This window comes from Saccopteryx leptura, chromosome 10, assembly GCF_036850995.1.
Source record: "Saccopteryx leptura isolate mSacLep1 chromosome 10, mSacLep1_pri_phased_curated, whole genome shotgun sequence".
NCBI classification, from domain to species: Eukaryota; Metazoa; Chordata; class Mammalia; order Chiroptera; family Emballonuridae; genus Saccopteryx; species Saccopteryx leptura.
In genome coordinates, this window is record NC_089512.1 from 56,468,809 (window position 1) to 56,481,299 (window position 12,491).

The 12,491-nt window shown below is 54.6% G+C and overlaps 1 protein-coding gene across 3 annotated transcripts; it reads left to right on the plus strand.

The window, feature by feature from the left end:
- Positions 1–1,713: 1,713 nt before the first annotated feature.
- Positions 1,714–7,920, plus strand: GLYCTK (glycerate kinase). Of its 3 annotated transcripts, none has more exons than XM_066351908.1 (5): positions 1,714–2,439; positions 4,771–5,186; positions 5,426–5,577; positions 6,211–6,386; positions 6,690–7,920. In XM_066351908.1, exons 2-5 carry the CDS (start codon positions 4,810–4,812, stop codon positions 7,554–7,556), a joined length of 1,572 nt encoding a protein of 523 aa, XP_066208005.1. In that variant the 5' UTR covers positions 1,714–2,439; positions 4,771–4,809; the 3' UTR covers positions 7,557–7,920. The 3 variants fall into 3 exon arrangements, with proteins under 3 accessions (XP_066208005.1, XP_066208006.1, XP_066208004.1); XM_066351909.1 differs by lacking the exon at positions 1,714–2,439 and adding an exon at positions 4,484–4,556; XM_066351907.1 differs by lacking the exon at positions 1,714–2,439 and adding an exon at positions 4,514–4,665.
- Positions 7,921–12,491: the final 4,571 nt, after the last annotated feature.

The following is a 12,491-nucleotide window of genomic DNA, read 5'->3' on the forward strand; positions in this document are numbered from 1 at the left end:
CGATGCTGACCCTGGAGCTGGAGGAAATGCTGGAGGAGGAGGCCAACCAGGTGTTCGAGATTCGCCTGGAAATGGAGCAAACGCTGGAGGAGGATTCAGAGGTTCGTGAGTTGCAGCTTGCCCTGGATGTTGCAGAGAGCCAGCAGCGGCAGGAGGCCGGGGCTGAGGCTGAGGCTGAAGCTGAGGCCGGGTCCGGAGCTGCAAGGTCTGTGGAGCAGAAGGCGGCGGCAGCCCGGGGCTTGAGCCTAGCAGCGGGAGCTGGTGTTTTCAGTTCCTCTTTGGAAGATGAGGAGAATCGACCTGGAGTTGCAATCCGCAGTCTCCATAAGATGGAAGCCCAGCTGGAAGGAGCACCTACTACAGCCCTGGTAGGTCTGCGATTTTGGGGACATAGGATGAACGTTATCATGCTCTCCAGAGCCAAGATGGAAATGCTGACTGCCATTGCCATGTGCCCCTCTTTGGGACAGTGTAAGACCTGCGAGGACGGCAGGGATGAAGGGGGTGGCTGATGCCCTATGTGCATGGACTGATTTCCTGGACTATGACCGGAGTGGGCATTGGCTCCTTTGTTGGATGGACTTATGGATTACGGATTTTGGACAATGTGAAATACTCCGATGGGGGTGGGGGGTGGCTTTGCTGGAAGCACTCCCCTGCCCCGGGAAGCTTTTCCCATGGCTAGAAAGAAAGCGAGGACATTTTGCGCTTTGGGCAAAGTGCTCAGAGACTGGTGAAGTGTACCTTTGTAATTGTTGAAACTGTATTATTTTTGCTGTTTTAATTTGTGTAATGTTCTAATGTAATGTTCTAATTTCCTTGCACAGGGATGCTGGTGGTATAGATTGTGGGTAGTAAAGTGAGCATAGGGGTGGATTGTTGGGCAGATAAAATGTATTATGCTCACTTTGTTAAAGATAACACGAGGAGGCCGTCGCCCAGGTGATATTAATGTGTGTTGGGGTGGGCTAAAGGCAGGTAGAATCCTTGTAGCCTGAGGCTTGGTTTTGGGATTAAGCCTTTCCTACCCTTTTTGATGTAGGGCGGTACAATCCAATCATGCCTCAGAAAGTGACTTTGTATTAGAGGCTTCCCTATTATGTATATTGGATTAAGGGTTTGGATTTCTACACTATAAAATGGAGGCAGAACGGGACTTGGCGCTTGGTTCCTGAGGTTATCATTAGAGGAGAGAGCAGAGCAGAGAGCAGAAGGAGGCCACGTGGAGGAGGCCAGGAGAAGCAGCCAAGATGGTGGAGTGCTGAGTGAGATGCCAGTTTGTGTAGAGTTTGTATTTGGGATAAGGAAGGAGATGGGGAACTGAGGAGAAGAAGTCTGGTGAGCTAGAAACCTTTGATTCTAGGAAACTCGGATAAGTCAGTGGCTTTGTGAGCACTGAGTGTGACTGGGTTTTGGAGCCCAGTGTGTATTTTTACTTGCCCGCCGGGTGCAAGGTAGGATTAAAGGCTATGGCCCACCAGTTTTTGGCTCCATGGTTTCTTTACCGACTGTCCGAATCCAATGCGAACCTGCATGGGCCAGGAGGCTGCTGTGATAGTGGCCCTGGCCGTGCCTGCTGGCTTTACACGTGGATATGAAGCTTCTGTTCTCCTCTGCCTGGAGAGTTGAGACCAGGTAGCTTTTTCCTGGAGCTCTGTGACTGTGGCCTGGTAAAGAGAACCTTGGGATACACTAAGCTGGGTGGCAGAGAAATACATTTTCTCTACTACATTTTCAAAAGGTTTTTAGGAAGTTTGTTCCATGACTTTTTATATAACTCCCACACCCATCTCTCCAAGAAAACATGAGTAAAAACAGTGTCTTCTGTGCCTTTGGAACGCGCCCGGCATCAAGCCCCGCTCAGCCTGTGCACAGGGTGCGGGCAGGGCCGGTGAGGGAGGTCGAGGGTCACGCCTGTGTACACGCAGCTCGGGTGTTCCAGGACCAAGGAACTCAACTCGCTTGCTGAGTCAGGGCCGTTACTTGCTTGTCCAGGGGTAAGAGGGAGGGAACACAAACGAGTTACAGGGGCCTACAGTGGTGGGGAGGAGCGGAGGCCTGAATCCGGCTCCAGAGGGGTGGGTTGTGGGGAGGAGGATTCTCAGCCCCTTTGCTGAGCACAGTGCCTGGCACCTAACAGCATGTTGCAGTGGAACTGCTGACCGACTGCATCGTAGAAGATAAAGGAGGGGCAGGGTCACAGCAATCAAGGAGGCGGGAAGTACTACCCCCACTGAAAAGAAACCGAGGTGTAAAGTGACTCCACCCAAATACCTTGGCGGTTTGGACGGAGTCCTAGCTCCGGATACGCGGCGTGGCTTCCAACGCAATTCGCTCCTGGCTCCACCCACCCCACAATTCCGGATTCCGCCCTCCCAACGGCCTCTCGAGTACTTCCGGTCTCTAGAGCTGGAAGCCACAGCCCGGAGCTGTGCGGCGGTAAGTCTACGCCGCGAGGGCCGGCGGAATCAGTCCTTGGGCCGGGCCACAGCAGGCTCTTATTTTTCCAGTCGCCACAGAACATTACGCAACAGCCGTTTGCCTCGCAAAGGCCTGAACCCCGGCCAATGATGAGTCGCTTCCGGGTCCGGCGCGAGCAGGCAAAGGGCTGGAAGTGCCTCTAGCTCCATCTGGCGGCCGGGAGGAGTCACGGTGGATCTTCCAGGAATCTGCAGGTTTCGCGCTGTAGTAGTGCCTGAGAGATTAAGAGAGGTGTCCTGATTAGAGTTACTGGGTTTAGCAAATAAAAACACAGGACGTCCGGTTAAATTTGAATCTCAGATAAACAAATAATATTTCAGTCCCATAGAGTATTTGGGACGTATCTATATTAAAACAATTCCTAATCTCTGTGCTGTACACCTGAAACTAATATGACATTGTTAAGTGTTTGTTGTTTAAGAAAAAAATTCCTCGTTTATGTGAAATTCAGATTTAACTGAACGTCCTGTATTTTTTTCTGGCAACCTTAACCTTGAGCGCCCTCCTGCCCTGGGCTCTGGTATCCAGTAGCAAGGCTGGGATCCTCTAGGTCTGTGTGCATCAGGGAAATAAGTACAAAGTTCACCCGTGCTGTCAAAATCAGCTCTTGCTAGATGCTAAGATACTTTTAGCTCCAATTCTAATGGGGACCAGCCCCAGGAGCCCCCTAGCAAAAACTGGGCCCATTTTCAGAGTCCCCATGCTGGTGCTGTCTGTGTTCCCTTTCACAACTGGGATTAAACAGGGTTGGTCTCTTAGGATAAAGCTGAAAATCAGCAGGCTAAGTGGCTGAGGGCTAGAAGTTGCCAGGTTTTTTAAGTGTGTGGTAAGTTGGTGTTTGGGGTCCAGGTTTTCTGTGTTAACAGTGGACAGCTTCAGAGAGCACAGGGGTTTCAAGGGGAAATCATTAGACTTAATCTTACCCTGTTCCTCATTTTGCAGATGAGGCCCAGTGTGAGAAAAAGGCTCTCCCAGCCACTCAGAAAACCTGGAGTAGAGCTGGAGCCTGATGTCCAGCCTCTTTCCCTGCTCTGTTTACACTTGCTGCTGCAATCAACTGGCAACATTTATGAAAGACGTTTATTAAAATAGATACCTTTTTAGAGATAAGCTCTTCAGGTTTTTTTTTTTTGTCTTTTTTTTTTTTTTGTCCCTAAACTCCTCTATGGCCTAATGACCTTCATCTCAAGGCTTCTTTAGCTTTTACCCTGCCCAGTGGGGAAAGTGGTTATTTGGGCTCAGCTGTGGGAGCCTGGCCTTTGTGTCCTCTAGCCACTTGGCTGTCACCCCTATATGTGGTGTGACCTAAAACTTGTCCTGTTACGTGGGAGCCAAAAGGCAGGCTATTGGCAGGGGTGGGTCTGGCCAGCCATTTAGGTGGAAGGGCGTCTTTTTCTGTCCTGCAAATCGGGTCCCCTGGTTCATGGCCTCGTGTGGTATCTAGGGACTTCTCTGAGGTTCCACCATGAGCCAGACTTTGCTGCCACTTCTTTATTTTTTTTAAGTTAAAAAAATGTATTGATTGATATTAGAGAGAGAGATAAACAGAAGCATTGATCTGTTCCAATATGTGCCCTGACTGGGGATCAAACCGCAACCTTTGTGTATCAGGAGGACACTCCAACCAACTGAGCTATCTGGCCAGGGCACTGCCACTTCTCATTTGAAATTGAACCTCTTGTTGGACTGGCCCTGAGTGCTGGGATTCCTCAGGCTCTGTACCTTGATGATGTTCTAGGCCTGTCAGGGCCCTGGCTGGCCCACAGCCTCCCCACACAGACCCATAAGCTAATGAAATGAGAGCAGGCTAGAGGTCAACAGGCTTGGGTCAGTTGTTGGGACAGCTAGCAACCTCCTGGCAACAGAAGTGGTGAAGAGGCCAAGAAATAGTGCCAAAAAGGGGTGTCGCCCCTGGGTAAGGGCGCAGAGTGCAGGGGTGGAGAAGGGGCGTGGCGGGAGCCCACTGATAAGAATTGCTCACTCAGTGAATGATTAACTCAGACAAAGTGGGTGACCTAGGAGGAGGGCTCAGCTAACAGGCCCTTTGGACTCCAGGCAGAGCATCCAGAGGGCTGGTGTGTAGCCTGCAGAACAGAGGACATGGCTGGGGGGCAGGCCTGGGCTCCAAGGACTGGAGTGAAATCCAGTAGCTGTGGGCCTCAGGAAGTCTCTTGGGACTGGCAGGTGGTCCATTCTTGCAGCAGCAGCTGTGGGGTCCACTGGCCCTGAGCCTCCAGGGGCTCTTGTCTTTGGCCTTGCAACTGCCTCACTGGTGCTTTCTTCCCCTAGGCGGCTATGGGTGCCTGGTGGAGCTGAAGGCAGTGGGGCATGGCTGCAGCCCTACAGGTCCTGCTCCGCTTGGCCCGATCCCCACTACGCCCGCTCCTCTGGGGGGGACCAGGGGCACGGCTGGCCAGTGGCATGGCCTTAGAAGAGCAGGCTCGGAAGCTGTTTGAGAGCACTGTTGGTGCTGTGATGCCGGGCCCCATGATGCACCGGGCACTGTCCTTGGACCCCAGCAGCGGGCAGTTGAAAGTGCGAGATCGGAGCTTTTGGCTGCAGCAGAACCTCTACCTGGTGGGCTTCGGCAAGGCTGTGTTGGGCATGGCAGCTGCAGCTGAAGAGCTTCTGGGCCAGCATCTGGTGCAGGGAGTGATCAGCATTCCCAAGGGGATCCGTGCTGCTGTAGAGCGCACTGGCAAGCAGTAAGGAGCTTTGGGGGGCTGTCCCCAACTGTCCATCTGGAAGGGAACCTGGGCCCAGACTCAGGCTGGATTGGGGCCTCCCTTCCCCACTAGCTTCCCTTTTCTCCTGGGTCAGGCCTGGTTCCAGGATGGGTGTCAGCAGGCATTCCATTCATGCCCCTCACACCTGTAAAGTTGGGAAATCAGGTGGGAGGAGAGGAGCCACCCTGTCTCTCACTCTCTGTTCTTTCTCTCCTCAGAGAGATGCTACTGAAACCACACAGCCGTGTCCAGGTATTTGAGGGTGCAGAGGACAACCTGCCGGACCGCGATGCGCTGCGGGCTGCGTTAGCCATCCGGCAGCTCGCTGAAAGTCTGACAGCTGACGACCTGCTGCTCGTGCTCATCTCAGGTGTGGGCGCCAGATTGGCCCAGGACATTTGGGTGGGGGAATATCAGGTCTTCTGGAAACCACTGGTCTGAGCCCCCAGGGTCACAGAGCAAGTGAGGCAGTGAGGAGCCTGGGCGGCTGACTCCTACACGGCCCTGGGCCAGTTGTCTCGCATCCCCTGAGTTGTGGGGTCCTCCCCTTGACTAACGTGTTAGCGGACCATGAGAAGGCACACAGGGAACACCTAATTTAGAGTCTTGCCAGAAAGATGTCACTGCTGTTGCTGCTGTCTGTACCAGTATCACCTGGAACTAGAATCCAGGTCTCCAGCCCCCCGGAGCCCTCTCTTTTGTTCTCTGCTGCCACCCCCCTCCCCCCCAGCACACACACACACACCTGCTTCCTATTCTAAGTTCTTAAGGAATAAATCCCTCCAGTGCCTTCTGGGATCTGGGATACCTGAAGGCAGGGCACAATCTCAGGTGCCTGGGGTGTGGTGACTACACACATTTGCTGCATGTCCATGTAGGGGTACCCTAACGCCACTTTTCCAGCCCACACCCCTTTCCTAGTATGTACACTGCCCACCAGCATCTGTAGGTGGGGAAGTTTCTTGGCTGTCACCTCTGTCTAAAGTTCTCAGTGTCTCTGCAGGTGGGGGCTCGGCCCTGCTCCCCGCCCCCATCCCACCCGTCACACTGGAGGAGAAGCAGACACTCACCAAGCTGCTGGCGGCCCGTGGAGCCACCATCCAGGAGCTGAACACCATCCGGAAGGCCCTGTCCCAGCTCAAAGGTGGGGGGCTGGCTCAGGCTGCCTACCCTGCCCAGGTATGTGAATCACTTCTTACCCAGGCAGCCCATATGCCAGGCAGATGAACTCCTAAAACAGCATATGGATTGTCAGGGGCCTGGTATGGGAATCATCCGAGGGGACCCTCAGAGAGGGTGAGGGGGAGTCCCCATGGCCAGGTGTTCTGCAGACCCACTTGAGAGGGGTTAGAAATGGGTGAGGAGATGCATCGGTGCTGCAGGGTGTATGGATGTACCGGGGAGGTGGGGTGTAGTTTGTCCGCATAGCTCGGTGGTGAGGACCAGGCAGGACTGAGCCTTGCGTCTTCAACCCCTTTCCAGGTGGTCAGCCTGATTCTGTCAGACGTGGTGGGAGACCCTGTGGAGGTGATCGCCAGTGGCCCCACTGTGGCCAGCATCCACAACGTGCAAGATTGCCTGCACATCCTTAATCGCTATGGCCTCCGTGCTGCCCTGCCACAGTCTGTGAAAACTGTGCTGGCTCGGGCCGACTCTGACCCTCGTGGGCCACATACCTGTGGTCACGTCCTCAATGTAATCATTGGCTCCAATGCACTTGCACTGGCTGAGGCCCAGCGGCAGGCCGAGGTTCTGGGATATCGGGCTGTGGTGCTGAGCGCAGCCATGCAGGGCGATGTGAAGAGTGTAGCCCAGTTCTATGGACTGTTGGCCCAAGTGGCTGGAGCCCACCTCACTCCTCCTGGCACTGGAGCCTCTGTGGGGGAGGATGAACAACTCCATGAGCTGGCGGCCAAGCTCCAGCTCCCAGACCTGCAGCTGAAGGAGGCTCTGGAGGTCGTGGCAGGGGCTAGGGGCCCCGTCTGCCTGCTGGCTGGTGGTGAGCCCACAGTGCAGTTGCAAGGCTCAGGCAGGGGTGGCCGGAACCAGGAACTGGCACTGCGTGTTGGAGCAGAGCTGGGACAACGGCCACTCGGGCCTGTTGATGTGCTGTTTTTGAGTGGTGGCACCGATGGGAAGGATGGGCCCACAGAGGCAGCTGGGGCCTGGGTAATGTCTGATCTTGCCAATCAGGCCGCTGCTGAAGGCCTGGATATGGCCACCTTTTTAGCCCACAATGACTCACATACCTTCTTCCACCGCTTCCAGGGTGGGGCCCACCTGCTATACACAGGGCTGACGGGCACCAATGTCATGGATGTCCACTTCCTGTTCCTGCAGCCACGGTGATGACATAGGTCATGTTTTGGGAGTCCAGAGGAGGCTTACAAGGCAGTGTCCTGGGGCAGACCAGGGTTTGTCCCCCCAGGGTCTCACCAGGCCTAAAGGCCCGTCTTCTCCCTGGCCCTGGTTGCCTGGTTGGCCTCCCACTTAGGGCCTCTGCTTCACGACCATTCCTCCAACCAGAGTGGCAAGATGGCAGCTCTCTTCCACCCCTTCCCGCCATGGCAGCAGTTACCCCTGAGAACCAAGACAAGTCTTGGCCAGTTTTCTGTCCACAGTATTCTCCCTAGGCAACCCCACTGCTGAGCACCTGAGCCTGTTTTTCTGTGGGGTGAAGCAAGAAGGACTGCAAATAAAAAGGACCACTCTACAGGGTCTCATTGCACCTGCCCTCAGAGCAAGTACTTTCAGGGAGGTGCTGGGGAGGGAGTGGGCTGGGCTGCAGCCACAGCACTGGGACCTGATGGGGATGACACCCCAGGTGAGCAGACACCCCGGAGAGGGCAGGCTGAGGACGGCAGTCTGTGAGGTCTGGGAGGGAATGACCACCCATTCAACAGTGACTCTCCCCAGTGGCATCCTTGCCCTGACCTCCAGCCTTTGCCATATGCCCTACTGGGTGCTTGCCTACTGCCTCCCACCAGGGTCATCCCTCCTGCTTTGGACAGCTCTTAGCCACAGACTGCACCATTTTTGGCTGAGGTGCCCTCTATCTAGAGGCCACCCCAGCTACATAGGACACTGGACCTTATTTCCTTGTGCCAGTCCTTTTCCCAGTTCCTTCAGCCACTCTTTCGGGGACACAGCCTTGCCATGGGGATCTCCACTGCTGGGGTGGTGGGTCAGAGCAGTGATGGGGTCTAGCAGCCCTCTGCCCTTCCCTCTGTTACAGCTGGTGGAGAAAGGGCCAGGGGGGAGGAAAGCAACAGAGGAGGCCATCAGCCTGTGCTCAGAGCTCTCCTTGGGCCCCCTTGCTCAGTATCCGAGCCCTCCGCTGGCCGCCCCCGCCGTGCGCCACGGCTCCAATCCCTATATGAGTGAGCAGTAGAATCACATAGGAATAAAAAGCCATAGAGAACAGCGAGGCCTGGGGCTGTTTCTGCTGGCCCCTCTGCCACCCCAGCCACCCTCTTCTTTCTAAAGATGTGAGGGGTTCTGGGCCAGAGCTGGCATGCCTTCCCCACTTGGGCTCTGGACAGCCCACATGCAGCTGGTTCGTGGTCTGGGGACAACACATCGAGCAGGCTGGGGATTGAAAGGGAGATGAGCTAGATTCTGGGGCCAAGGAGGCTTAGTGAAGAGGGGAGTTTGTACCCCTATGTGATGCAGACACACCTATTCCTTTCCTGTCCTGCATGGAGTTTCTGCTGACCAGGAGTGGGAGCGGAGAGAAGGTGTCATATTCTTAAGGGATATATAGTTTTAAGTGAGAAGCAGGCAGACTCCTGCATATGCCAGACTAGGATCCTGGCAAGCCCACTAGGGGGCGATGTTCTGCCCATCTGGAGCCATTGCTCCATTGCAACCAGAGCCGTTTTAACACCTGAGGCAAGGCCATGGTGCCATCCTCAGCACGTGGGCCAACTTGCTCTAGTGGAGCCATGGCTGTGGGAGGATAAGAGAGAGAGAGAGAGAAAAGGGAGAGGGAAAGGATGGAGAAGCAGATGGGTGCTTCTGTGCGCCCTGACTGGGAATCAAACCCAGGACATTCACACACCGGGCTGACACTACCACTGAGCCAAACAGCCAGGGCAGCCTTGGATATTGTCCCCACATGTCAGTGCCTGTGTTCTGGTGCTCCTCTGGCAACCTCTAGATACGCTCTGTCCGTGCTTCAATCTTTGCTCTCAGGAGTATAAGTGTTAGCCCTGGGTGTCAAGTTCCAGGCACAAGCAGGTTACGAGGGCTGGGCTGAGGCAAGGATCTGTCTGCCATGTCCCCAGCAGTGTGTATGTGCATGTTGGTGTTGGCATACCAAGAGGGGGGATGTACCCATATATACTCTGCACAAGAGATGCTGCTGCTTGTGCACATGGCTGTGTACACATCTGCTGAGGGGTTGAGGTAGGGGAGAGTCTTGCCAGAGGCTCCCCCTGTGCCACCTTGGCCCCTCCCCTGTGTCTGGCTGTGGGGGCTGGGAGGTCAGGGCTGGATTGAACCTGACCCATTAGACTTGCTTGTTTGGTACTCCTGAGATAAGAGACAATAATTTGGCCTCAGTCTAGAAAATAGGAGGTAAACCCTGCATGGTGAGTGTCCAGTGGGACTTATTATTGGCTCCATAAATGTCAAGTATGGGTCATAATAACTGCTCCTATCTTGTGGCTCCTGGCTTCTGTCACTTCTGGCTCAGATTCCTGCTGCCCTTGCAGCAACCTCATCTCCACTCCCGACTTCCTCGCCCGGTTGGAGCTTGTGTAGGGTGCCTGGTACCCTTGACCGGTGCTGCTCTCACAGGTTCTTCCATCCTCTGAAATTGTCATGAGCTAACAGCAGCTGGACAGTGAGCCTGGAGAGCCCTTAGGTATCAGTTAATCCAAATTTCTTTGTTTTATAGCTGGAGAAATAGAGAGGGAAGGTGGCTTGTCTAGGGCTACACAGCAAGTCTGCTACAAAAGAACCAAAATTAGAACCTGGTTGGGACCCATGTGACCATCCTCCGCTAACCCTCCGGGACTCAGAGATCCTAGGTTCCAGCGCGGGCAAAGCCAGAGCAGGGCATCTGCCCTGCCTCCCTGCTGCACCGCAAGGGCTTGGGGCCGGTGACACAACCACACTTGGTATCTCCAGGGATTCATAAATCAGATTTGTCAGACCCTCTGGCTCTGGTTTTGCAGTTCTGTTATGTGTGTGATTTGGTAGGGAGCCATGTGCAGTTGGGTGGTGGGCTCTTAAACAAAGGTGTGTGTCTTCATCTGTATGCATGTCTGTGTGTGTGCATGGGGACATGTGTGGGCATGTGTGTTTCCAGTTGAACCCATAACCAGTCACTGAGCTGTGCTCTGCTCCACCCCAGGACAGGGACACATGGTTTGGTGTAGTTAGAGTGTTGGGGATAAGGTGAAGCAAGTTGGGCCAAGAAAAGGTTGATAGAGGACAGTTGGCAAAGGGCCTTATGTGTCTGGCCAGGGGCATCAGACTTCACATTCACAGTGGTGACAAGCCTCGTGAGGGTATTTGGCAAGGCATGACGCCAGGAAACTGTTCTAGGACTTTGATGCTGAGGTCTTCCTCACTGAAGGGATGAGAGGAACAGGGCGGGCAGAGTGAAGGAGGTATTACAGGTGGGAAAGGGGTATATCCTCAGGCTCAGGAATCCCCTTCCTACCTCCCCTTGCCTTCCCCTCTGTAGCATTATCCCAGCAGCCTTCAACCAGCTTAGAAAGTCCTTTCAATGCTCTTTGGAAGCAAGGCTGGAAGTCCTGGCTCAGACCCTCTGGAGTAATCTAGCCCCTCTTTTCCTTGGAATGCCATTAGGGTCTTGAGAATTTAGGAGGCAGAGAGGCTGGACGACTGGTGGACACTTTGGTGAGCATAGGTACCTAGCTGTCATCTAGACACTCACTAGATTCTTATCCTGGCCTTAGTTTTCTCCTTTGTCTAATGAGGACAACATCCTTGCCCTGCTCACCTCTCTGGGAATGTGTCAGCAGCAGATGGATCAGGTTAAGAAGCCTGTGCTAGTGGGGGAGGCCTCAGGGAGGAATGAAAAGAAGGGAGATAGGTGCTGAAGGAGAAGCTCTTCCAAGGAGAAGCTCAGGGAGCCCTCAGGTCAGGGAAGCCTCCTTTGTCCAGGCAGCTCCGGGCTTAGAGCCAGTGAGGCCTAAGCCTCACTGGTGCTATTCACTAAGGCCAAGCAAGTGACTACTGCCCTCCGGTACTGGGCTGGTGCTAGCAGGGTGTGGTATTTGAGTCTTTAACGGCTGCTGGGGTGCACAGTGCCCTGGGACATCATGGAGCCAATGGAAGGGGCAGTGGTCAGCTGGAACTAGAGTGAGTTGATCCAGCATGAAGGAGAATCTCCTTATGTCTCAGAAAAGGAGCAGGGCAGCCTGATTCTCTGTATCTGAACCATGTGAGGGACATGATGAGGCTTTATCCCAGGCCAGGAATCTTTCGAATGGGGGGTGAGAAGATTTGGGGTGTGCTAGGGGAAGACTGGGGTGTAGGGATGTGGGGACACTGACACACCTTGAGAGGTGGGGGAGCTAATGGCTTAGGCAGGCTGCCACGTGAGAGACAGGGTCAAAGAGCTGTAGTGCGCTGTGCTCAGGCCAGGAGAGATGGCCTTTCTCTCTGAGACCGGGCTGTCTGAGGGTCAGCCCCTCCCTGGGTAACCACTGGAGGGAGCTCTGAGGCTTTGCTCTCCCACTTTCCCTGGCTCAGGCTGCCCTTGGACCTCTAGAGGCTGGATGGGATAGGCTAGGGATGGACCACTTTGGCCCTTGAACCTCAATGCCCACAGCTCTGATTCCACCTCTATCTAGGAGGTGTTGCTTCCTGCTCAGATGAGGATGCTCTGTCCAGGGAAGAGGGTGAGGGAGAGTTAGGCCCCAGAAACAGGTGCCCCATTCACCAGTCCAGGGGAAACTAATGCTTATCACTACCCACTATGATCTGTCCACTGCTGGCTCCCTGCGGGTTCAGGGAGCTATAGGACCTAGCTCTACCATGGACAGATAGCCAGGAGCTAGCCCCCAAGATGCACCCCATTGGGGAGTTCTTCCCTGGGCTCCCCATACCTCCCCATACCTGGGCCATCCTGTTCACCTCTGAGGAAAAGTAAGCAATACACTGTCCTCATCGGCCCCACTGCTCCATACCCAGCTTCAGCTGAGAAGGGAGCCGGGCTGCTGGTCATGGCTGCTGCCCCTGCCACCCACTCCCACCCACCTGTCCCAGCTTCAGTGTCTGATCCTCTCCAAGCTCTGGGTCAGCTCC